This window comes from Poecilia formosa, unplaced genomic scaffold (genome assembly GCF_000485575.1).
Source record: "Poecilia formosa unplaced genomic scaffold, Poecilia_formosa-5.1.2 Scaffold906, whole genome shotgun sequence".
Classification (NCBI taxonomy): domain Eukaryota; kingdom Metazoa; phylum Chordata; class Actinopteri; order Cyprinodontiformes; family Poeciliidae; genus Poecilia; species Poecilia formosa.
Window position 1 is genome coordinate 18,211 of NW_006800845.1, and position 27,431 is coordinate 45,641.

Here is a 27,431-nt window from a genome sequence, read left to right on the forward strand (position 1 = left end):
TATTTATCTTCTTTAATCATTATTAAATCAATCTGCAAGATTACTGTTATTTCTCAGGCCTTTACTCTGTTTTCTTTGTGTACCTGGAAAGATCTCACCACCTTATGCCAGTTTTCACGACAAATCAAACAAAAAAACATGTCTCTAGGAGCTACTTTTCGTTTTAGAATTCTTTTAGAATATGGGCCCTTACATTCCTCACCAGCTGATTTTACATCTTTGCATCCATGTAGTAATGGCATGATTTTATGGTGATTCCTAATCATCAGTACTGAAGCGAGATATTGTAATACCAATGCTAAAAACTTCATTCATGCAGTACAATAACATGTTGCTACGTGGCAAAACATCTATAGACAAGACATGATCCAATACACTTTAAAACCAACTTTCTATTTTAGAAGGTTGTAGTTGTTTCTCGTGGGGTGGTGGTAGAGCAAGCTATAAACTGTGTAATATTTTGATGCTCAGTTTAAGTGTGTATTTTTTATCTTGCACTAAAGCTAATATTGTGATAGCTTTGTGGTTATAAAGAAATTAAATGTTTTTTGCTAGGGTTAGGGTCAGCAAGTTCAATGATTAGTTATGTCTCAGAATGTGTCAGAGTCACATGTCTGGGTTTTTCTTTAGGCCATAGAAAATTTTGCCTTGACAGTGAAAACTACAGCGCAGATGCTACAGAGGTTTGGGTCGGAGCTGGCAGAGACGGAGCTTCCCAATGATGTCCAGAGCACCAAAGACCTACTTGCAGAACACACTGGCAAATACAGTAACCTAAAGGTTAGGCAGCACGTTTAGAACACGCTAAATAATGCATGAGAAGACAAATATTTCATTAAAACTAAAGTTCTCTTAACCAATGCCATAAAATGTCCTACCTGAAAAGGAAAGCAGCGAGAATGTGTAGATGTACAAATGTTTTACTAGTTACCTTGTTTACTGTTTAAATGCTTTCATGCCTCTAAAACAGGAGGAGCTGAAGCTAGCTTTAAGACAAGGCAGCACCTTATTTACCTGCATCAAGGACCAGACAGTTAAATCGGAGAACCACAAACTCAAGCCTGACGAGATGGAGAACCAGACAACCGTGGAAAGGTAACTGACACTTTTTATGTCGTGTTGCTAACCTTAACCTATATTAGGAAAATGGCCACCTTCCCATTATACCTGGTGAAGTAGATCCTTTCTGTTGTAGACTCCTGGCCCAGCTCGATGAGACAGAGAATGCTTTCGAACAGTTCTGGTGTAAGCATCATCTGAAGCTGGAGCAGTGCCTGCAGCTGCGCCATTTTGAACAGGATTTCAGAGAAGTAAAACCTCTGCCTGCATGGCAACCTCTGTCCAACAACCTTTGCATAATTTCTGTCCTCCCTTCAAACACCTTCAAGAATAAAACCCCTGAAAGATTTGAAGAAATTATTCCTCTCATTTTCTAAAGTTTTGTGCTTTAAGACTTTGACAGGACAGACATTTAAAACATCTGTTATATAAAAAGTGACCAAGTGGTGTTTTGTATTCATAAAAAATAACATTCACTGTCAGGAAATTCAGTGGATGAGTGGTTATGAATTAGAATGCTTAGATTTAAATATTATGTTATCTCTTCAAATGTTGTTCACAATTGTAATTTATTATTCTTCTCTCTTCAATTAGTAGTTTTTATGATTGGTTTGAAAAATTACTTAAAGAATGTAATTTTAACAGGGAGACCATTATCTGTTGAGATTTTAACATAAACTGGGAGATACATCTTACAGAATGAATCTTAGAAGTATAACCGATAAATTTGATTTTGTCCAAGTAATTCAAAAGCCTAAAAGAATCACTTCATCAAGCAGTACAAAGATTGACTTCATATTTACTAGTGGTTCTCGGAGAATAGTCAAATCTTATAACATGCTGGCTGGTCTTTCTGACCATAATCTGATACTTGTGACCAGGAAGATTTCAAAAAAGAGATTCACTTATTCTGTAAGAGAACACCTTTTTATAGATATTATCAGGTTTAGAACTGCCATCAAGCAGATTGACTGGGATCAAATACTGGAGGGAACTGATAATGGAATGGTCTGTTTCAATTTTGCCACAGCAATGTAGAGGATAATGAAAAATGTTAGCTTTAAACTCAAATACAGATGCAAGAAAAACATATAGCCTTGGATAAATTGTGACATAGTGAAGCTAATGAAAGAGAGGGATCTTGCAATAAAATCCCATTCAAAAGTAAGTCAGCTAGTCCTAAAGCTTCTTTATAACATTAAGGAATAAAGCATTAAAAAACATGCAGGCCAAAGCAAATTCGTTTTAAACAATAATGGAGAATGCCAAGCACAATCCAAAATTTATCTGGAACCATTTGACAAACCTTGCAGGACAAAATACAAAAGAAAATAAGCTTGTAGAAGTAAAGATAAAAAGTGAAATTATAAATAATTCACATAAATCTACAGATGATTTCAATGATTTATTTTATTTAATCCTCAAAAACCGAGAGTATTCCTTTTAACAAATTAAATATGTGTCCAATAAGTAGCTTAGAGGCAACTTTCAGCATAGTTCATGTTACAGATTCTCAAGTCCGAGGCAACAAGATCGCTCAAACCCTCCAAAGCAAAAGATGTATGGTATTGTTACATTTATGTTGAAAGATCTTAGTTCCACATTAACAAACATAAATCAATTGTCCTCTGAGGCAGCATTGGAAGTCAGCTGTTGTTCCACCTAGTCTTTAAAAACTGAGATCCTTTGTATATTTGAAGCTACAGACCAATTAGTATTATATATGCAGTGTCTAAAATAGCTAAGAAATTAATTGCTTAACAAATGATTACAAATACCTGTTCCTTTCTACTTCACCCAATGCAATTTGGCTTCAGAGCTGAGTACTCAACAGAGACTGCAAATAGAAAATTTTACATATTTGTTGGATAAACATGGTACTGTTGGTGCTGTTTCTTGAAATGAAAAAAGTGTTTGACACCGCAAGTCATAAAATATTGACCAAATTAAGTAACTTCAACTTCTCTTCAGACACAATAAACTGAATAGAATCATATTTATCACATTGATTACAGTCTGATAGAATCGAAGATTACATTTCATCTTCTCTGCCTTTGTCAACAGGTGTTCCCCAAGGTTCCATTCGACTTCTTTTAAATATCCACACTGGGATTCATAAGAACATAAACACTGATGTGGGAAAAGCAAAGTACCTGAAACCATAATTTTAACATGTAGCCATTAATTAGTCTGGTCCCTAACACTTATGTTACACTTTTGTCCCTAACACTTATGTTAGGGACCAGGCTTAAACAAGGACAAAAGGTGTTCAAAAATAAAGAAAAAAACTTCAAATGAATAATATAAAAAAAGGGTTAGCAAACCATCAACATCAATGCAAAATAAATCAAATGATTAGTAACAGATTTGGGCCCAACTCAAGGTCAATTGAGCAGTAACTGAATACAAACAAAACTGGCCTGCAAATAAAGAACAAAAGCTGCTTACATACCACATGAGGGAGACACAACATAACAAAGGAACAAAAAATACAAAATTAGCTAAAGCAACATATTAAACAAATAAAGCAAAACTGGCTTTAACTTAGCACAAATATGTGACTATTAAAGTGACAAAATTAAAAACTAAGGTCAACTTTAACAAATAAAGTCCCATCTCAGTCTTTTGGAAAACTTGGTATGATCGAGGCTTCCTCCTCCAGTTTCTCTGTGTTTGCAGAACCTCAAAAGAAAAAGAACAAGTGTAAGTAAACAATTCAGAGAAATATCAACTAAAGTGTGCACCCAATAAATTAAAATAACTTTAACTTAACTCATGTATCGTGTAATCTGTAACTAATAATGTAAAATAAGAAAAAAATACTAACGTTATGTGGTGGTGGTAGGAGCATCCACCACAAGCTATAATAAAATACTGTATTTTAGGATTTGATATCTATTAAGCACTATATAGATTTTTCAGTTTTTTTCTATCATGTTTCTTAGCATGCATAGATGTGTGTGACCAGGGGTCTCGTGCATAAAAGAGTGTGCAGTTTTCACACTAAAACGTGGTTTACGGAAATATAGCGGGCCTGACTCGACTGAAGGATGCATGCAACTGGATCGGTACCTGTACCGCACCGCATGGCTCTCTAAGTTTTGCTGAGAGATCCAGGATGATATAACTATTTATACATTTTCGTTTGTGCAGTTTTCCCTTATGAGATATTACAAGTTATAATTTTGACCGATGACATCACCAGCCCCCCATCAGCATAAGCTGTACATTTACAGAATAGAGATGCTTTCTGTCCATAAAGGCGCATTTACAAAGCATGAATGTAGTCAGATTTCAGTGTATTTAGGTGAGTTTTGACGCTTTGTAGTTTGATATTGTCCACAGAAAAAGTTTGCGTTGCTGCCGCACATTTTCACGCCAGCGAAAAAGTGTACGTATATTTACGCAAACTTTGAGGCAAAGTTATTTTTTATACATGCTGACTTGTGCGTAAAATATGGCACCACACATTCTTTGTTCGCACTCACACTTTATGCATGAGGCCCCTGATGTCTTGCAAGCATCATAGCTTGAGTAAATGGGCAACAAACTTTTTTTTTTTTTTTTTTTTTAAATACACTCATACATATAAGGCATGTTTTTATTTTTTGTTAACCTGTATGTTAACCTGTATTTTACCAGATAAGTTGGTTGAGAACAGATTCTCATTTTCAACAACAATCTGTTCAAATAAGAATAGGAAATCCATGAACACTTTTTATGGATCTCTTCTAACTTTTCTTATTCAGGTTAAAGTGACTCTGGACACACGGATGGACTCTCTTAAAGGCCTTTCTGATGCTGGAGATTGTGTGGCCAGAGTGGAACATCTGCTAATGGAGCTCAAAACACTTGAGGAAAAGGTTCAGGTCTGTCAGCCTAAAAGGAGTACAAAAGGACACAAATGTAAAACATTGCACCAACATGCTTTTCTTTTTCTCTTCAACTAACAATTTGAGTTCTTTAAAATAAATCCTCTCTTTTGTAAGGTGGTTCTGATGAAGATCCCATCAAAGATACATTAAAAAAATCTGTTCCACATAAGGTCCATGCAAAAAGAGTTGGATGTGGTCATGTCAAGCTTATGGTTATAGCACATTTCAGTAAAAATGCAGTTCAAAGTGCTTTACATCATCAAAACATCAATCAGTCACCAATTATGAAACAGCAAAGAAAATCACATTTTGTCAAATACTATCATCAAGCAAATGTATTGATCAATGTTCCAGTTATTAATCAAATGCAACTCTAAACAGGTGGATTTTAGCCTCAGTGTTTCAGTTGTTTTGCAGTTTTCTGGAAGTTTGTTCCAGATTTGTGGTGCATAGAAGCTGAATGGTGCTTTTCCATGTTTGGTTCTGGTTCTGGATGCAGAGTAGACCAGAACCAGAATACCTGAGAGCTCTGGAAGGTTGATACAACAGGAGCAGATCTTTAGTGTGTTGTGGTGCTAAGCTGTTCAGTATTTTATGGTCTATTCTCTGAACTCCCGGAAGGCATGGAAGGATTTAGAACTAGGGTGATATGCTTTATCTTCTAGATTTTGAACATTTGTTGTAATTCCAACATGTCAGTGCAATTAAAACTGCTTTCATTTTCATTAGCATTATTCCAAAACCCCAGATTTAAATGTTTACAAAATTCATTTTTGTAAAATTGTTAGTTAACAATTATTGCTATATTTCTGACTTTACTTGTTTTGTAGCCCACACTAGAAAAGGCCCAGCTCCATGCCATGCATGGTGACCAACTCATCCAAAGTAACCACTATGCTGTGGACTCCATCCGGCCGAAGTGTGTGGAGCTCCGGCGGGTCTGCGATGATTTCAGCAATGAAGCCAAGAAAAAGTCTGATGTCTTGTCTAAGTCTTTGCATGTACACATGGGCATTGAGAAGGTATGGATGTGAAACAGTTTATGCATTTTGGAAACATCAGTCTCAGAAAACAAATCAGATGTCTGGTTTTTATGCATGTAAATGTGTTCTTTAATTAGTCCAGACACAAAGCTTGAAAATGACTGCTGGACAAAATGTTCAGAACACAGAGAACTTTTAACTCAAACTCAGTGCATTCATACAGGAATTCCACTAGTTTAATCTAGTGTGGACATTTACATTTGGGACGTCTGGTTGGACTCAAGTCTGACACGTTCATTTGTAATACCTGAGACATTAAAGCGGCTGGTTATAGTTAGGAAGCTATTTAACTATTAAAACGGCTTTTTCAATAATTTTGTTGATGAATGGAAGGTTGGGGATTCCCCTGTAATTCTGCAGTAGTGATTAGCAAGCAACATTTGTTTATTGTCTTAGAGCTTAAGAAACGTGACAATGGCACCAAAAACTGACCCAGATCTAACCTGTTGGTGTTTTTGTGTGTTCAGGTTAACCAGTGGTGTGAGTCTGGCATCTACCTACTGGCTTCCCAAGCTGTGGATAAGTGCCAGTCACAGGAAGGGGCAGAATCAGCTTTAACAGACATTGAAAACTTCTTGGAGTCAGCAGAAAAGAACCACGTGACAGAACTGAGGAACCTCCACAACCAGTATGAGGTTATCCTGTCAGAGGATGTAAAGGTGCAGTACACAGAAAACCATTAGTTAAATTCTGAATAGAAATAATGTTTAGACATTTGATTTTAATGTGCATTTGCAGGGTAGTGTCCTGAAGGCACTCAAACGACTGGAGGATGTTCAAGAGATGTTTGAGAAGCGACGTGTTAGCCTGAAGAGGCTGTCAGCCAAACAGACCAGACCCATTCAGCCGGTGGCCCCACGGCCTGAGTCGTCTCCTAAACGCCTCGCACCAAAGAACGCTGCCAGGACTCCTGGGGGCCAGCAGCGTGAGTGGGACATGTTTCAATTCAATGGAGTCATGCAAATGCATAGAAAACTTGTCTATGAGATTCAGACCATTTAAAAGTTTACTGCCCCTGACTGTAAACTTGTACAGACTGTCCTTGAACTAGGCTAATTGATACTCTTACTGTACTTCAGCTACCAAAGCCTGAATGCAATTAAGGGTATGTGTTATTAAATATATAATTAATTTCTTTGTTCATTTTATTTCAGCCTTGGCTAGAAAGCTCTCTGATAACTCAATCAGTGGCAAGCAACCAGCTGAAGCAGATCCTAATAAGAAGAAGAACATCCGCAAGACCAAGAGCATCAAGGTACTTCATCACTTACAGTATGTATACTGTAGCTTCCCATGATACAACAAAACAGAACAGATGGCAATGACATTGACCTTAATCTTGATTTATGCTTGACTCGTGCGTGAGGTCTGTGTGGCACCACAAGGTCAAATGACATCATTTAAGCAACCACATCCCATACACACATACACACACACATATATATGCAATCTAGTAGTAGGCGAAGATGCTATCCAAGATTTTAAAAATGGATTTAAATCCAGTTTTCTTATGCTGTGGTCAACTTCTAATCATAAAAAAATCCTATACTGGTAAAAGCTGAATCCATAATTATGTGTAAGTGTTTGTGTGTTTATATTTCTCCCAGATTGAGGTGATGCATGAGGAAAGCCAGGGAGGCTCCACCCATGTTGCTGTATCAAACGAGAGTGAGGAGTGTCTGTCCAATAGACGCAGGTATAAGAAACGCTGCTGTCAGCACACGCTCCATTGACCCCAGGCACTGATGTCATCAGACTATTATATTAATGAAAAAGAAATTTACACTTTCTAGTAATGTTTTTTAAGTAAATACTTTTCTAAGTTTTTCTCTGGTATATAGCTATTTTTTAAAACAAGGTAAAGTCAGAAAGAATAAATCAGTGACAGCCACTTCAGCCATTTCTGGTCTGTACTAACAGCTCCTCCGACCTCATGACACATGATGGGAAAACACGATGTGAAACCAGATTATTCAGCAGAGCTATGTTGTTGAACTGATTCATTTCGAGTATTGATTCTAAACTCAGTGGTGGGTTTAAGTGCATTTGAGTGACGGGAGGTGGGGTTAGGGCAAACAGCCCCAGTCTGCATGACCTTCAGGGTCTCAGTGAAACAGGACATGTTGTCTTAAGGAAGGACGGAGAAGCCTGTTAAACATGTACTAATATAAAAAAGAGCAGAAAGTAGGTCCTTGGGAAAATATGTTCTCTATTTTTTGCATAGAGAGATGATGTAATCCATCATGCTGTCAATCAGAAGAATTTGAGAGCAGTATTTCATGTTTTCTCACCCACATGTATTATTCAGTCAAAATCCACATACTTTCTGAAGGGTAATGGGGGGATGTTTCCTGGTTTATGTGTCTGATTCTTTAAAGTCAGCTAAAATATCCCCAAAACTGTTAAACAATGGCAAACCCCAAAGAATTAAAAGGAATTTCCAGTAAAAAATAAATTAATAAATGCAAAAAAATCTTTCCCCGCTGTTGTTCATCCCTAGAGGCCAGTCTCAAACTGTGGTCCCCAGACCACTGGTGGTCTGGGGACCACCAGTGGTCTAGTGCGACGCTGCAGCTAGCTTACCAAAGTATTGTGTTTAAAAATAATAATGACTTAATAACAGGTCACTAAAAAGAAAACCTGAAGATACTGTTTTAAAGTTTCTCAGGGTGAGTTGCAGGATTTTGGTTTTTGAACTCTTATTACAATACACAGTATGCCACAGGCATGCAGATCTAGGTTACTGTGTTAAATGTGACATGATAGTGACGAGGCAGTGAGCAGAGCTGTGCCCCAGGCTGGCTATGTTGACTATCTAGTGGCTGAAAGAAACTGTTTTTTTTTTGTTGTTGTTGTTTTTTTTTGCCAAAGCAACCCAAGTCTATATTTCTTTTATTATGCTTCTAAATTACAAATAGCCCTGAAACATTATCAGTGCTCACAACACTTGAAAGGAACTTTTTTGATTTTCATCTATTTTCTATCATAGGAAAGATTAGATTTCATACTTTCTAATCGTATACCTTATTGTTGGTTATGCAGACCTAAAACTCATCAGCAGCTCATGTGAATCACAGTTGTGAGAAGTGTTCTAATGAATACACCTTAAGGACTCAAAGCTGTTCAAATAAGTTAAGCAACATATGAGCTAAGGTTTCTGATCACTCAAAAGTAGGACATACTTGCACAATAAATCTTTGGTCTTTANATTGTGTTTAAAAATAATAATGACTTAATAACAGGTCACTAAAAAGAAAACCTGAAGATACTGTTTTAAAGTTTCTCAGGGTGAGTTGCAGGACTTTGGTTTTTGAACTCTTATTACAATACACAGTATGCCACAGGCATGCAGATCTAGGTTACTGTGTTAAATGTGACATGATAGTGACGAGGCAGTGAGCAGAGCTGTGCCCCAGGCTGGCTATGTTGACTATCTAGTGGCTGAAAGAAACTGTTTTTTTTTTGTTGTTGTTGTTTTTTTTTGCCAAAGCAACCCAAGTCTATATTTCTTTTATTATGCTTCTAAATTACAAATAGCCCTGAAACATTATCAGTGCTCACAACACTTGAAAGGAACTTTTTTGATTTTCATCTATTTTCTATCATTGGAAAGATTAGATTTCATACTTTCTAATCGTATACCTTATTGTTGGTTATGTAGACCTAAAACTCATCAGCAGCTCATGTGAATCACAGTTGTGAGAAGTGTTCTAATGAATACACCTTAAGGACTCAAAGCTGTTCAAATAAGTTAAGCAACATATGAGCTAAGGTTTCTGATCACTCAAAAGTAGGACATACTTGCACAATAAATCTTTGGTCTTTATTGCAAGACAACATGAAGACAACTCAGTTAGCACAAACATTATTACAAACACAAAGAACCACTATTTTCATTTTTTGCAATATCAACTGTTGACCAGTGTCTCACAGATCGTTTATGTAAAAGCAGCAGTACAGGAATAGGTGTTCTGGTAATACGGCCGACACAGTAGCATCACCCTAATTGCAGTGCAGTACAGATTACCCAGAAATCCTCTGGAGCTGTTGGATGCTGGAAAATCTATGGCTGCTCGCCACAGTGAGCGCACATCTGTGGAGTGGCCATGTGATGTAATCATGTGATCATAGATACAGGGGTGGTACGGAGCCTTCCCCTCCCCTGAAAAGTATACATGCTGCATGGGAAACACCCCCATAACTTTGGCACACATTCCCATGAAGACATCGTCAATGTACAGCGAGGAGTTCAGCACCAGAGTGGCGTGGTAGATCTTTGCAGCTACGTTCCCTGAAACTACGTACCCTGCTCCAGCTGTGTAGTCCGGGTACGAAGGCCAGGGGTACAAATCATATGGGACAAAATATTTGCTGCCTTTCCAACGAACTGGAGGAGCTCCTTTGTGAACATGCCCCACCCAGAGGTTCTTTGTACCTGGTTGGCTAACCAGAAGATGCTGCAAGTACCTCACCAAGTTTGGCATATGAACAAAAATATCATCATCTGCTGTCATGAGAAAGCGTGCCTGCGAGCAGTACATGTAGCTCCAGTGGAATTGCATGATCAGTTTGGTGGTCAGGTTGTGAAACGTGTTGATAAAGTCCTGCTGGATCAGGTCTTCATAGGTCTTGTCTTCCTGCTGCAGGGCTTGTTGGAGGCGGAACCTCTGAGCAACACCTGAATAAACGCCCATAACAAACAGAAGCCTCACACTCACCCCCAGCTCTGACCAGACAAAGCTTTCATTACCCCACGTCTCCCTGATGGCCTGGCGCCGCTTAAAGTTCTCTGGGGAGGATTTCACAAACAAAAGCAAAAGAACATCATCCCAGTCTTTGCCATTTTCAGCTCTACATTTGCTGGGGTGGTTGATCAGGCATGGATAGGTCACTGAGCGACTCACCACACTGCCAGAGCTAGAAATGATATTGAGGAAGTCGTACCTGTTGATCAGGTAACGGTATGAATAAGATCTCATGTGGCTCACAACATGAAGATCCAGCTCCTCCCAGCAGACTGTCAGCACACAAAGCACCATGGCTGTGATCAGCAGGTGCACACATTGCCTCTTGTGGATGCGCCGAAAATTCATGAACATTATGACTACATATATTTGAACATCAGCACCACATTCTTCAATGTTTGAGTTGTCTTATTTTCCTGTCTTCTGTCTCTTTTCCTTTTACCTTTTCTATTTCTGTTCCTCCAACTACTAAGCGTTGTCATGTCCAGTAGACCTTTTTCAGGTTCTTTAGCAAAGTGCTTTCTCCATATTTTCTGGATTGCATGCAGAAACAGTAGTGCACCATCATGGTGAAACCAGATCTCAGCAGAATTCAACTTCCCTCCTTCAGCAAACAAAAGGCAGCATGCTGCCTGTTCCTTTTCTCCTTAAAGGCCTGTGCTGGTTTCATTTCTCTGCTCCACTTTCTTGTTCTTCAACCACTCGGGTTACTGAAACACCAGGAACTGGAGCGACCATAAAGCACCTGGGAAAATACAGAAGTAATTAGATTTTGAATCATATTCTTTAGCAGGAACACTCATTTAAATTTGCTTTAAATAAAAAACTGAATGCAATCTGATGGATATTGAACAAGTAAGCATCAATAAACCATCCATACACACACATCATTAAACAAATTGAGGCAATGGACTTATTTAAAAATGATTTTTGTTATTTCTTTATAAGCCAGCAGTCAGTACTTATTAAGTTGATTAGATTTTCTGAAAAAGGTTATCTTAATGCTTGCATATTTTCCCTACTGAATCAATGTAGTCAGCTACTGTCAAAGTTTAAAATCTTTACGTGTTTGTTCTGATTAAGAAAATGCAACGGAGGAAGAAAAGCTCAACTCTAGACTAAAAAATTATTTGCTGACGAAGAACGTTTGTTTCAAAAAGTCCTTTCAACATTCTACTGTAATTATCATGTTGGGTCGCTATCTGTTAAAAGACCTAGGTGATTGTTTTGATTAAGGAGACATGGAATAAGGCTGTTGGCACCCATGTTTACCAGGGTACCAATAAATGAAGTAAATGCTGCATTCTGGTTTGTATTGGGAACCAAATTACATTAACTTTTTCTTTCTGTGCAATCGGTTTTTTGCAATAGCGCATATTTTTCTTATACACAATGCTATAGCTCAGTGGTCCCCAACCTTTTTATTACCACAGACCGGTCAAGACTTAGGANATCCTGAATATACCCAATTTGGGTTGTCTTGGCCTTTTTATCGCAGCCTGTGGGGTTTACCCTGACTGGGAACGAGAATACAACCTGCTGAATGTGACAGGTAGCCAATCAGAAAGCGCGGTGACGTAAGAACAGAGGGGAATCCCAAACAGCTGACATATCAGCAACTGTGAGTCCGGTGGATATCGGATGATATGTGGAAATGTTTATTATTATATGTAAAGGTCGTTATTATATATGTTTATGTTTATTCAGTTAAAAATGTTAACTATGAAAAAACATAGTCGCCTCCAAATCATAGTGCAGCAAATAGAGCAGCTGCTCCCGTCATCTTTTATCCACCGCCTTTTCTTTTTGTTACGTCTTTTATCTCTTAAAATTAGTCCACAAACTGTCACTATTGCTTCTACATCGTCATCTGTGTTTGGCCATTCTAAATTCCCGTATGCTATGTTGGGGGTTTAGTGGATTTTCTTCTGGAATCGCGATGTTTGTGTTTGGAATCGGTTCGTGTGGTTTGTTGCTCCTGCCGTGAGAGACGAACCGATCGAACCCATTGTACTTTTATCAGCTCTGTTGTCACAGAGGTTTGGAGAATCGGCCGACAATCCTTAAATCTTGCTGTCTAAACCAGACTTAAGACTCACAATCTCTACTCATCTTCTCTCCACCACTGCCCAAACGCTCTCTGACTCTGGTCGCTATGGTAACGTTTACATATCCCTTCAAAATAAGATACAGATGCGCCACAAAAACGAGCATTTTACTTTCGTGAAAATTTTAACTCACGATAAAGACTAACGGGAGCCCTGAGCTCGTTTCTCTGCAACGAGACGGTCCCATCTGGGAGTGATGGAGACAATGACACCAGAAGTGTTGCTTATTTCCACACCCTGTTTTTTTTCTCTACGTGGTGAAGCAGTTTGAAGCTTCATTGCCTGATTAGCAGCTGGTCGCCGCATGTTGCGCAGAGCAGCTTGTAATGTTTGACTCACCTAGCGGTCCGGGATAAATCCATCCTCCTGTCTCTTCTCTGGGCCTTTTCCCCTTTGCAAAGAAAAGTCATCTGATCCGTTTCTTACTCATTTTGCTGCTTGTGGACTCAGTGTTGGCGCGCAAGTAACTGAGAGAATCCGTTAAAGGATTTTCAAAATAAAAGATCCTCCAGACTCGCATAATATATAAAACGGAAATATTTAATTATTTCTTGGGCGGCCCGGTAACAATTGGTCCACGGACCGGTACCGGTCCACGGACCGGGGGTTGGGGACCACTGCTATAGCTTATATAATGTATTTAAGGGTCAGACATGATGAAGGAACCGAAATGTTTTCTTTTTCTCACATGCCAGTTAGGTAGATTTGTGGGGAAGTGTACTCAAAGTACGTTAGTATTAATTAGAAGTTGCACCAAAAACACAACATGTTTTGTTGTATTTTTAAATAAAAAATGAGCAAAGGTAAATAACATAAAGACAAAAGAAGACGTGCACAAAATATGAATGTTTAAATCTCACTTTTTTGCAATATGAAATTTTTGAAACCAATACATAGAACAGGTAACTGTCAAATATTAATTTCAAACTCCCAAATCAGACATTTACAAGAAAACAAAGACAAACTTAAAATCTAACTAATGTGGTTTAAAAAACAAAAGTAGTTTAATCTGAAAAGCGAATAGTTTCTGACAAGTTCCCTGGTAAGTCAACACACATAGGTGTAGACCCAGATGTGTAGTTAAATGGGAGATGTTCCTGGACAGATGAAAGCTGTTTAGAATGCAAACATAAGTAAATCCAAATGAAAATATTATATATTTGCATATTAGGGCAGTTTAGAGCAGGATGCTCACAGAGCCCTGCTAAAAGTAAATAACAGATTAGTTATTTGCCTCTGACATCAAGAAAAGTCAGCAGACACATGAGACTCAGGAGGATCCCAGTGGAGCAAACCAGTTTGGCTTACCTGCATGAAGAGGCAGCCCCTTTACCTCAGCCAGCATTAAAATACAGAGGGCTGAACCCAATTGCTGGAGTCATGTAGCAGTCCCAGTTTGTTTGTGTCTGTGTGTTTAAAGGAAATCGACACGTCTCCTGTTGCTAGGACTGATATTTGGGCTTACACTATGGCTCAGTCCTGAATGGAACTCTCACTGCATGGGTTTGGTTTCATGTAACATGTAAGGTCTATAAAGGAAGGATAAAACTTTGCAAAAATTGCCAGCATTTGGAGCAACACTTTAAAGCACGCGTTGGCTCAGGTAACATGGCTTGTGTCAGATGATCATAAAAAGTAGGCTGGTAAGAATTTGGATGGTCCTGATGTTCACTCTTCACTTTAACAAAGACATACCAGACTAGTAGACCATGGCCTAAAATTTTAAGGTCCTTTTTTTCATTTATTTAATGATTTGCTTTTTTTGCTAGCACTTACTTTTATATATTTTTAAGCTAGCTGTACTGTGCTTTTAAAAGTTTAGAAACCTTGATAAAATGCTAATTTTTATCTCTTAGGTAAAGTGATGGGTTGAATTCAGGTTACAAAGTATGCTATAAAAGTGTCAGGAAAAGGACAGAAAAAAAATCCCTCAGTAGCTGTGTTTCCATTAACCATAGAATTGTGCAAGTTGAATATTTAAAAATAAATTTGATCTATAGAAACATCCCAATTTTGAATAAACTCTGTTTTTGACAAGTTGTTGCACTGGGATAAGGTAGTTTTTCAGCTATATCAATAGATAAATTTTACTGATAGACTTTTTATAGCATCACATGAGTCATGGTCAGCTTAACATTACTGGTTTGTAGTTATTTTTAGGGATTTTTTGATCCAGACAGTGTGCAGCTGGTCCACCAGAGCTCTCACAGCATGGCATATTTCATAAAAAGTTGTGTTACATTTGAATGTGTTGAATCTTATCTAAGCAGCTGCTCCTAATAAGGGGCTTGTTGCTCCAAAGCCCAAATAAAACACTGATGTCTCCCCTGATGGCTGATAGATGGTGAACGCTAGCACCCTGGCTGAATTCTGATTATATTTCATGTAACTATTTGCATCCGTAGCTGCCATGGATTTTAATGACTTACTGTGTGAACAAGTAAGTCATTACAAGTGAAAAATCATAAGTGAATACTTGTGATTTTAAATTAATTTCTGATTTAATGGAAACATCACAATTATTTTTTTTAACTGCAGAATATTGATAAAGATTTGTGCACATTTGTAGTGGAAACACAGCTAGTCTTACATATACTCTGTCCGAGAGTGAAGACAGCCACCAGTAATGAGTGAGACAACAGAGATATTACTGTAGCTAGAGCCTTCTTTAAATTAATAAAAATATGAGTCTAAAACTGTAGAATGAAGCAGCCAATCGGCTAAGATCATTATAATGTTCTATGATGAACTCAAAATTGTTGGGCCTCAAGTCCAAACAGTATTTTAACCAAAAATCAACGCTGCTTATCCATGAAAGAAGACCTCTGCCAGTGAAAGACAGTGGTGGCAGGATCATGCACTGGGGTTGCTTTTCTTCAGCTGGAATGTTTTCTGTATGTTACTTCTGGCTCAAAACCTTCTGATGTGAGCTCAGAATTTGGGGATCAAGAGTATTCTCTTATCTAGCATCTCAATGGCAGCGATCACACTTAATTTTTATTTTCTTAATTCTTTGCTTTTCTTTCTGTTTCTCTTTGTTTGTTTCTAGTTGAATTGTGCAGGACGGAAGTCAGTATTTTTCTAAAAAGTACAAATAAAAAACAAATTATTTATGGTTGTATTTTTGAATAAATCTTGGCATTGTAGCAAGGCTTTTTAGAGCCACTGTAGCATCTGAAGAGTGTGTCATGTTCTGCAATCAACATAAATACAAGAACATGTATCTGTGGAAAACAAATGACACCACCTCCAAACACACAAGCTACTCTGTCAAGGTGTTAAAGACAGGTGATCCGTGCTGAACAGTGGAAATTACTCACAGCTGGGTCAACTCCATGTGAGCACACGGACAGAAAGGATGATCAGCTTCCTGTTTGCTCTTCTTTGTGCAATGGGTATAATACGTGTTGACACCTTCTCTATTCTCTTTCCTCTGAAATTGTTTGAGCTCTCATGATGCCGGTCTTCCTGCTGTTTATTGATACATATATGGCTCACTGACAGCAGAGCACCGTGTGAGGGCGGGGGCTGGTGTCGGATACTGCACGTTTTCTTTTTTTTGTTTTGTCTGTCACTGAGCCAGAGTTGTGCACGGTGTAAAAACTGTCCATGCAACGATGTCAGCTGCTGATCCTGGTATTTGGGATATGCTGTGCTTACTTAGAGCAATTTGGACTGCAATGAATCATCTTCAGTGCAAAATCTGAAAGACTGCAACTGTTTTGGTCACCAGTGGTTTTAGCTTAGAACCCTTGGATGGAGGCCATTTTTGCCCAGTTTTTCCTATTGTTGAATCATGAACACTGACTTTAACTTGATGAAGTGAGGTCTGTAGAGCTTTAGATGTTGGCAGATTCTTTTCTGTCTAAAGTGAACTCTAAGCAGAATGTTATTTGAATCAGAGGGCTGCTGATTATTCTGCTGGACACCACCACAGAAATGGCACACATAACTACGAGCATCAAACTTAAAACCATGTGCTAATTGGAAACTGGGCATTGTGTGTCACACAGTATATTTCTGTTTAGTTTGCACTTCTGACAACTCTAAAACCTAAATAGTGGTTCTCAAATGGAAGCAAAACTATAAAGATCATTTTTCAGTTAACATGTCTAAGCATATTTGGCTCTTGTGAAACAGATTGAGCAGTTACTGGACCTCTGGACCAGTTACCTCTCACTGTCTTCAGTTATCATAGGACATTTGCTGTCTAATCAATTTTGAAAAAAATAAGTATCTTTCAAAGGTATGTACTTTACTAAACATGGAGCAAATAAGACATACTTAGTTTGGATCAATGATTTATCATACTCTGCATGCTGTTATCTGAGAGGACATTAGAGAGCTCAATATCTCTGCTAAACTCTGGGAACTCAGAAGACTTTTTTATCCCTGAGGGTACAGCTTGTCCTCACCTCTATGAAATTTTCCATCTGCCAGTTCTTTGTACAATTGATAATCAGACATATTTTGACTTACCGGGCTACTTTATGGTCGAGTCTTTGACTGAGTTCAAGTAAAGATCCAACTTTCCATGCCTGATCTGTTAATCTCAGGTCAGCATATGTCCATCTGTGAAAACTCCTAATTCTTCTTTATCCAAACTGTTGCTCTTTGAACAACTCCCACTTCACACCTAAACACTGCTCTGCTCCAGTTTAGCTGAATAAACTGTGAACTGTTGTTTTTAAACTGCCCTGGATGTGCTGTAGAGGGAAAGGGAATGTTTTTTGTGATTGGCTCATGGAGGAGTGGGAGGAGCCACTTCATTGTCTCATTTGGCTTGTGGTTTAAAGCTCCATGTTCTTCTTACAAAGTCAAGACTATCAGATTTCTTCTGCATTTACAGATATAAACAACTAAGGTAGCAAGGAGAGTGGGAATGACTTACAGTCATGTAAAAAAAAACACCCACAGAATATTCAGGTCTTACTAAAGAAGTAAACACTTCTTTAGTAAGACCTGAATATTCTGTGGGTGTTTTTTTTTTTTTTTCATGTCGATGTTTGATCTCATACTTTATCTGCGGAAATCAGATAAAGAACTGGATCATAAACAAAACATCTCAACAATAATGAGTACAGTGGACCTCCATCTATTTCCAGTTCAGTGTTCACAGATTTTTCTGTGGAGTGTAACTCCAAATTATTTGTGGTTAATTCACCTATTCATGCATATGGATTTTTTCCATGAATAGGTGATATGTCCCATTCATAGGACATATCTAAATTATTCATATAAAATGCAGCTGTGAATCAGCATTCCAATCAGGGAGTGCCACTTGTTTTTGTGTGTGTGTGTGTGTTGGTTGGCTGTACCCCCAAGAGTAGAGACAAAGAAGACCATAGATGTTAGGTCTTATGGCAGTGCTAAGACAGTTTCAAGTCAGTGGTATATTTGGTGTTTAAATAAGCAACAATAGTCATCTTAAGATGAGGACTCTATTTACAGGTATTAGCTGTTTAGCTGTGGTTCCTAACTTGCCTGAATGTCAGGGATCCTCTGTTTACTGAGAAAAATGTATGGACACACCACTCACCAATAGAAGAGTTAACCTTCTTTAGCTAAAAGGAGGTTTTAACTAAAGTTTCAGTTGGACACATATAGCATCCGCCTGGCACCAATAGACATGTTCAAAGTTTTTTCCACTCCTCACTATCACCTGTGAGATATTTGAGAAATTTATTTTTTTATTCATGTCCAGCATGTTTTTTGAGTAACTCTGTAACATGAGAAAAAAAAATCCTATATCCCTTCCTCATAATTTCCTGTGGTGTCATAAAGTATCACCTAAAATGCTGGATCTGGTAAATGCCAGATGCATTTACCAGATGCATCTGGCATTTACCAGATGCATCTGGCATTTACCAGATGCATTTGGTAAACAAACTAAACTTATGGTTTAGTTTATTTGATTTTAAACTAAACCATTGAAAAAGTATTCCTCCGGAGGTCCTGATCTCTTTCTAAGTTCATGCTGGTGCCTTCAGTACCCCCTACATCCAACTCCTAAATAAGGCAACATCTGTATTCCTTACATGTTGAGGTTTTATGATCATTAAGAGTTATTTGAACTCAAAATGTTATACTTCTTAATTGCCAGTTATTCTGATGTGCCTCCCAGGCAACTTCTGTCTCTGGAGATATTTACACAACTCTCAAATTGTAAAAAAACCTACTCTGATTAACAGTCAGCCCATAAATATTTCTTCAAACAGTTCATTATTTTCTGGGGCCCAGAAGTTGTGCTATAAGAACAGACTCCTGCAGCTATTTATTCATGTCATTTATTTTGATAGTGAAAGGGTGAACAATGTAAGATTTGCTTTAGTTTCATGCTAGTTGCCCCAGAATAAGTTCACAAATAAACTTTCAAATTTTGAGTGATCCATCTCTTTCGTTCTGCTCACTGTGCTTATTGGTATTTCGTTTTTCTCTGCAGACATATCATAACGGAGCTGATTGAATCAGAAAGAATTTATGTGGAGGAATTACAGAGCATCATGGAGGTACAGTATATGTGCAGTCTCAGTAATGTATTTTTGTTTCCTTATATCCAAGTAGATGTCAGGATCTTGGGTTGTTTTGGAGTTTGATGTATTGATTTTAGTTTCATTATTATTCCGTGTTCCTTACGCGCTTTCATAAGATCAGCCTGGTTTAGATTTACCTTAGTCAGTTCTTGTTTGTAGTTTATTAAGTTTGGTTATTTGTTGTGTCTAGTTATTTGTTATTCATTATTACAGCTCTCTCTCATATCATAGTCTCAATCTGTTTATATGAAACAATGGTCAGATGACACAAACTGGAAACAAATGGGGGGGAGTATTGTGATGTGTTATAAACCTTGGGAGCTTTTTTATTTATAGCTTAAATACCTTTACTGTGCTCGGGTTCATCTCGGCAGATAAAGCTCTTCTTGTGCATTCTGAGTGCGCATGTAGCTAGAAACACATCTTCAGATTTATAGTAGTTGAGATAAAACATTTTCTCACCTTCCCAATATTCTAGGGCAGGGGAGTCCAACTCCAGTCCCCAAGGGACACCGTCCTGCAGTTTTTAGATGTGCCACAGGTACAAAACACTGGAATGAAATGGCTTAATTACCTCTGTCTTATGTAGATAAGTTCTCCAGAGCCTTGCTAATGACCTAATTATTATATCCAGATGTGGTGCTGCAGAGGCACATCTAAAAGTTGCAGGGCAGTGGCCCCCCAGGACTGGAGTTTGACACTTGTGTTCTAGGGATTACTATATGTGTCATGTTGTGTGTAGTAGTTTACTCAGTTGCAGTAGGTAGGGTATGGAGAGAGAGTTAAGAATTTGATGAAATCAAGAATACAACTTACAAAAATGTAAACATCCAGGGTAACACAAAACAATCCAACAAAGCCATGCAAGAAACCATCGAACATCAGGAGGAAGAGACGAGAGTGACAAGGAATAACAGGACAAACTGGCAAGTTGTGACTGAGAATGAGGAGCTTAAACACTGGGAAATTGAGTGCTTGAATTTAAGACCTGGGCTGATGAGCTAAGTATTTGGAACAGGAGCCAGGATGAGGAAGGGGAAAGAGAAAGTGACACAGGAGAGCGAGACTGAATCAGTCATGTGGTTCGTCCCGAATATGAGGCTTTGTCACCGCTTGCTCCATCAACACAGGCCTCGATACACGTTTCTTAAAATTCCTCCTGGATTACTTGACAGATTCACAGATTATCTGTCTCATAACAAACTGCTAGGACATCGTAACAGCTTTCACAATTATGGAGAAAACATAACTTTTTTAATAAAGTTATGTACTGCAGCTTGAATAAAATGCAACTACATAGCATTTTTGAGAAGTCTAGATTGCTTTATGTATATTTGCACGTTGCTTTTGACTGTTGCTCATGGGGAGAGACAATTCAGTAATCTAATACTAATAGAAAAGGGAACTTCCGGAAGCAAATGGAGTAGACGGTTGTGTCAGAGCCTCTCTCCCACGTAGGGTTGCCACCCGTCCCGTAAAATACGGAATCGTCCCGTATTTGGCTGTTGAATGTTGCGTTCCGTACTGAACCGAAACGGGATGCAATTTGTTCCGTTTTTCTATAAATGTCCGATAGACTTGCCTATCACACACATATTAACACTCAGAGTAACAATAATGACCAAAATAAAACACAGGAAATATTAAGACCAGTCTATGGTTGCGGGAGCTAAAGGACCCCTGAACGCTACGGGCCGACACTGTTGTCACGGTTGCCTAGAGACGGACACTGCCAGCTGCGGTGAGGTGCTGTCAACCCGCGTCTTTTTAAAACGTCCTCCTCCCAATTCTCCACTGTTCTTAGAAGTAAAACCTCTCATAAAGATACAGACGTGAGAAGGAAGACACAAATCCCAGGCTGAATAATGTTAGTGAGGATGAACACATGCAATTAAAAAAAAAAACAGTATGTGTCCATCGTGGCGCAGTGTGCTGCTGTATGAATGGATCAGGAGAGGACCACAGCAGACCCTGATATGGTAACATTTTGCTATGATTAAGTTTCTTATTGTGCTTTTAGTAGACTATATTGGTTTGATTATTTGCTTATTTAATGTATAATAATATCAGCCAAAAATAATACAAAGGATAATTTAAGAAAATCATCCAAATAGATTAACAGTAAATGCATAAATACTTCCTACTTTAAAAGGTTTGTTAGGGCTTTCTGTAGGTTTTATTTTTGAAATGTTTATATATTTTATGAATTTATTGTTCAGTGGTCATTTATGTACCAGTCACAGATTTGCAGCCCAGGGGCGGTTCTAGTTGGGGGCCAATGGTGTACCAAAGAAGTTATACTAAATAAATGTCTTATGTTAATACTCAGTGGTGGATTATTTTTAACCTTCACAATTTTACTTCAACAATGAATTAAGAATTATAGTGCTGCACTTTTATCTGCTGTATAGGATCACAATTTCCATCTGCCAGGGATCTGCAACCTGGATCTCTGGAGACACAAGCCTCTTTGGCTCACTTAATATATCAAATGATGAAATATTGCAATTTTTTTTGTTGTTGTTTGTTTTCTTTTTCATTCTTTTTCAAGTGTTGCCATGGAAAACACTGGCTATCCTGGCCCCTGTGGTAAATTTGGTCTAGAACCAGCCTCCAAACCTAACACCTTATTTATATAAACATTTTGGTAATACTCTGTAAAATACCAGAATAACTTCAAACTTTTAAACTTTTGGCTGTAAATCAGGTGTTATGATCAGTTACTCAGTACTTCGGTAGTTTACCAAATGCTTTTTACACTTGCTTAATTAAACGTATTTAAAGTATATGTAACACAGATGGGAAGGGTATTATATATTCTAGATCAAGGGTGTCCAAAGTCGGTCCAGAAGGTAATACTATTGTGCAAATTTTTACAAATGCTTATACTCACCTCCCATGTAAAACCGTTTCCAAACTATATAAGGGGTTGCAGAAACATAATGGAAATAACACCTTGAATATTAAGTCAAAATGGGAAAGGGAATTGGGAGTGAAAGTTTCAGAAGGTAATTGGCTTTCAATGTGTGTGACATAACAGACATCTACCAGTTCTAAAAGATGGAAGGAATATGGATGGAAGTGCTTAATAAGATACTTTATTACAACTCAAATTACTAGTAGACATAGAGGAGAAGAACAGCAATGTTGGAGACATTGTGGCCATCTGAACGTCAATCACTCATGTATTTTGGTCCTGCCCAAAGTTGGCACCTTACTGGGATGGAATCTGTCAGACTACTGGCATAATTTTGGGGTATGTCATCCCCAAAGGCCCCATAATTTTTCTGCTGGGGCTGTTAACTGGAGAAGTGTTTCAAAAAGATGATGCGTATCTTTTAAAATTCTTTCAATTGCAAGGTAAAAAGCTATTACAGGGTCTTGGCTAAAGAAACTCCCTCCCCAGCTGGACCATTGGCAGGAAGTCGTGGAGGAGATTCATTCTATGGAAAAACTGACATATCTTTTATATGTATAAAAGGACATTCTTACAACAAACGCTGGTCTAAATGGCTGGCATACAAGAGCAAGGAAGCGTAGCTATGTGTATCATCTTGTAGTGTTTTCTTTTTCTTTCTGACTATGAATCAGTACCCCTAGTTCTGTGTGCTGTATGTTTCATTGTAAAAATGAAAAATGCTAGAGTATAAAAATAAAAAAATAAAAAAAATAATAGAAAAAATTTGAGAAACCTACTTGCATATTGGATGTGGACTGTTGGATGTTAAATTCATGAGCAGTAAATATTGTGCTAATTATCAGTATTGAACCAAAGAAAACAAGGCAGATGCAAGCCTTTTATGGGTCAAATAGACTCAAAAAATTGTAACAGCAGCTGCGCCAGGGGGGCCCAAACAAATTTTTTTGTCAAGGGGCCCACGATTCCTGGCGGTGCCCCTGTCATGCGGCCATGCCCTCTGGCCAGCGGTCTAACTAATGGAGATCAGGTTAAGCCAACTCCTTTATCTCTGGGTAAAGTTTCATGTTGATTTGGTCAACATAAAACTTTTTGAGTTTTATGTTTTATGCAGAAAGGAAGGAATTTGCCTTCCTTCCTTTCTGCTGGAAGGAAGGCAAATTTAAAAAATTGCCTTCCTGTGCAATTCTGCTTGATTGTAGTTTGTAACTTGTTTTGAACTTGTTTTGAAACTATAAAAGAGTCCCCGCCTCCAGGAAGCAATTGTTTTAAAGTAGACGAGGGTCTGGACCCTCTTGATGAAGCAACTAGCGTAGAACAAGGAGTTGATTTTTACCAGGCTACTGCAGAACGGGACAGGATGGTTTTGGCTCAGGTCAGTATGTTCCAGTCTACCCAACACCTAAAGGATATCTTAAATGTCATTCCAACAAAGGGAGACTCTTGACTTTTACATTTGTGAGAGATTGATGGAAAACCTACTTTGCCTTCTTTGACTACTTTTTCCTTCATTTTGTTCTGTTTATCTCTGTACCTGCTCCACAGGGCTATGTTGCTGAGCTGAATAACTCAGAGATCTGCCACCTCATCCCCCCCACGTTAGAGAATAAGCAAGACGTACTGTTTGGCAACCTGCCAGAAATATATGATTTTCACAACAAGTAGGTAAAATTTTTTGTTGTCTGTCTTTGTGTTGGTATATTCTGATGTAAATAGACAGGGTTATTAACACAAATCACAGGGAAGACAAGGAAGCCATTTATTTGGTTAGTAAGACAGTTATGTATGATTTTGTATGTGCTTGTGCTTTAAAAATGGTCAGGCAGCTGAGAAGCAGCTTATCTTGCAAATTTATGATGGAAATGTTTTGTGAATATGGCTTGTGAGTACATTACTTTATCCACTGTCTACACTCACTTATCCTTGTAGAAGAGTACAATGCCTATCTCCAGTAGTTATTGAGCAAGAAGGGGGTTCACTATAGATAGATGACCAGTCCATTACAGGGCAATACAGAGATTCAAAAGAAAAACAAACATGCATGCACTCACTGCTAAGGACAATTGAAAGTGACCAATTATCGCAGCATCTGAAATGTCCAATTCAGTCCCATAGATGCTTTTTTAAAAAAAAATTATGTAAGATGTACATATGAAAACCTCTTAAGCCCGACGATCCCTCGTGAGGGATCTGTTTTCGGGTCTTTTCGGCTTTCTCCATAAACAACCGCTCCACGATACTTTTTTTTTTGTCCGATAGAGAAGGCTTTCATTATTCGAAAACTATCCCGCATCCAAGTTTTGCTCAACATGTTATGGTTTTACAGGTATTTCAGAACAGCTGTCCAGACTGAAAGGTCCTCGGAGATTTCATACTTTTCCTAAAACTCTCTTCGAAAACAACCCTTTTAGTTGAGCAGAGCTCTATCGACAAGAATCACATGACAGGAAAGGGACTGACCTTTGTAGATATCATATAATTGGCTACGTAAATTTACTACCGAGTCTGAATTTTGTCTGCGTAATGAGACCCTCTCTAGTGCGTAATTCGTGTGCCCTGCATGTGGTCTGTGTACGGAGATGTGTTTGATGAATACGGACTGAAAACGTTGGAGTTACGTCACTTTTCAGTGTTTGCATCCGCCTGAATAAAATGTAGTTGCGACCCTGCGGTGATTTATTTATGTTTTACTGAAAATGTTTTTCTTTTGTTCATTACTTTGTAGTAAAACACTAAATTTTTATGTAATTACTATTATTTTATTTTGTTAGCTATACTTCAAAAAGTTATTTTTTTACTGTCTTACTGCGTTTCAATAAAAGTTTTCCAGTTGGAGTCAAAGTAAGTAGTATCAGTTCATTATAATTATATATATTATACATTTATACATATAAATGTGGTAAATGTCATGACCAATGGTTAGATTATATGTACTAAGTTTCATTCAATGGTAATCAGTGATTTAATTTAAAGAAATTCCCAGTATTGATGTGAAAAACACATTTGGCACAGTTTGGAGACATTTTTGGATAAATGACCTCTCCACCTGGGACATTTCTCAGTAAAACATTTATAAAACACTATATTTTTCAACTGAGTGAGTCCAAATTTGGTGAACTTTTACCCAACATGTAGATCTAAAAGTCTAAACTACTTTTTTGTGTGAAAAATAATATTTTAGTGACGTTTCGCAATGTTTATTTATAACCAAATTTTTGTGAGGTAAAAAAATGCTACATTTATTGTATTTAATTCAAGCAGGATAAAGGCTTCAATAGGAAATCATTCTTTGATGTCTTACCTTTACAGAGGTACCAAAAGTTTGCACTTTAATCTGATAACTGTGAGGCTATTAGTGATTTATTTTTGGATGTTTACAAAGCCCTTTCCACCCTTAGGGCTTAACTGTCAGATGAAAATTATCTGGAACAGCCTTTTCTCTGATGGTTTTTTACACTGGAGCTGACAACATTTTAATAGGGATTTAAGGTGCATTCACATCAAACTTGTTTAGTCATTTTAATCAATCTCCATTTCATTTGCCTAGAAAATACGATATATTTGAGGAGCACAATTAAACTCTGATGCGGACCAAAAAAGTGAACTCTGGTCCGCCTACAAAACTTGGTCTCTGTTTGTTTGAAGTGAACTCTGGTGCAGTTCGACTGTATATGTAAATGCCAACCAGACTGAAGACTGCTACAAAAGCAGGAAGTGTACTATAGCACAGGGCATTTTGGGTAAATGTCACCAAAGCAAGTGTGTGTGTGTCTTGTGGTCTTTTGCTAAAGACAAAAGAGAAACCTACAGCAGCTAAAATATGACACCACTCCATTTTTGTCCTCATTTCATGAAAAAGAATGTTGTGTTCAGTATCTTCAGTTTTTTTTTTAGTTGATTATTTTAGTAGTTCTTGGTGCTGTGCCACCACAGGCAAGGGAGTGAACAGGTTGCTCAATGGGTTTGGCTCATTGGACACATGCAGTGAGAAAGTGAACCACATCAGCTGAAAATGTAACAACATTTGCAACTTTAATCACCAGTCGAACCAAGTCTACCAGACTATCAGGTGGGAAAATAACCCTATCATCCCATCTGTCAATAGAGCCAGCAGCAAGGATCATGATAATAGTAGAAGTATTTTATGAGCACACATAGTCAGGACAAAGTAAGTGGCTTCATTCACGAATGAATGGATGTACAACAGGTTTAGGTTTAGATAAGTTAAACCAGATAAAACTTATTTGGAGAACTGCTTTAAAATGATTTCTGAAACTGTTAAGTTACCTCAACATCCTCTGTTTAAAACTAGTTTTTAAAACGTTTTTTAACTCTGCAAATATGATTCTGATTTGCAGCATATGCATTCATGAAAATTGGTCTGGTAAGAGCCTGTGGAATAGTAAGAATTTAGTTTGGACTGTGTTTTATCTGCAGAACATTCCTCATGGAGCTGGAGAACTGTGCAGTGAATCCAGAACTGATTGGAACCTGTTTTCTGAAGAGGGTGAGTAGATGAACAGATTCAAACACTACAGTGATAGATTCGGCATGGGAGATTTGGTAACATATAGAAGCATAAACTGGAACCAGACAGACATTGCTATACACCATGATAAACATGGCATACCTGAAGTTGAGATGTGTGTTATATGTTTGGAGAAACAGAACATTTGGAAGACAAACGAAGGATCAGATTTTATTTTAATTCAGAGATGGATTAAAAATGGGTGAAGTACAACCCCTGGCAAAAAGTATGGAATCACCAGTCTTGGATTAGCATTCAGACATTTCATGCTGTAAAACAAACTCAGATCAAAAACATGATGCAATAATAAGGTAATTCCAAAGTGCAACTTGTTGGCTTTCAGGAACACTCAAAGAAATGAAGAGAAAACATTGTGGAAGTCAGTGAATGATACTTTTATTGACCAAGCACAAGGAAATAAATATGGAGTCACTCAATTCTGAGGAAAAAAGTGTGGAATCACTCAAATTGGAGGTAGAAAATAAGGACACACCCAGTCTATTTCCTTTCCCTAAATGGACACCTGCCCCAGATTAGATGTGCCCGTTAGTGTGCAGTTCAAAACACCTGCAGTCATGACACCTTGGAGGGCTGCTGGACGAAGTGGAGTGGTGAGAACCATG

The 27,431-nt window shown here is 38.0% G+C and overlaps 2 protein-coding genes across 2 annotated transcripts in view; one reads left to right on the plus strand and one right to left on the minus strand.

The window, feature by feature from the left end:
* The window catches only part of LOC103132033 (guanine nucleotide exchange factor DBS-like), a 56,816-nt gene that overhangs the window by 12,906 nt on the left and 16,479 nt on the right, over positions 1–27,431 (plus strand). Inside the window, exons 9-17 of the mRNA XM_016667109.1 lie at positions 4,809–4,928; positions 5,765–5,956; positions 6,445–6,636; positions 6,716–6,902; positions 7,132–7,232; positions 7,585–7,673; positions 19,273–19,339; positions 23,826–23,941; positions 26,718–26,787. Of these exons, the coding sequence (XP_016522595.1) occupies positions 4,809–4,928; positions 5,765–5,956; positions 6,445–6,636; positions 6,716–6,902; positions 7,132–7,232; positions 7,585–7,673; positions 19,273–19,339; positions 23,826–23,941; positions 26,718–26,787 (1,134 nt within the window). The remainder of the gene's footprint in view (positions 1–4,808; positions 4,929–5,764; positions 5,957–6,444; positions 6,637–6,715; positions 6,903–7,131; positions 7,233–7,584; positions 7,674–19,272; positions 19,340–23,825; positions 23,942–26,717; positions 26,788–27,431) is intronic.
* Positions 9,779–17,728, minus strand: LOC103132032 (lactosylceramide 1,3-N-acetyl-beta-D-glucosaminyltransferase A-like). The gene is made up of 2 exons (XM_007543785.2): positions 17,310–17,728; positions 9,779–11,467 (listed from the first exon to the last, which is right to left on the minus strand). Exon 2 carries the CDS (start codon positions 11,074–11,076, stop codon positions 9,916–9,918), a length of 1,161 nt encoding a protein of 386 aa, XP_007543847.1. The 5' UTR covers positions 11,077–11,467; positions 17,310–17,728; the 3' UTR covers positions 9,779–9,915.

Excerpts from the sequence above, each read along its gene's own strand:
- LOC103132032 (XM_007543785.2), bottom strand. The coding sequence starts at position 11,076 with ATGTTCATGAATTTTCGGCGCATCCACAAGAGGCAATGTGTGCACCTG.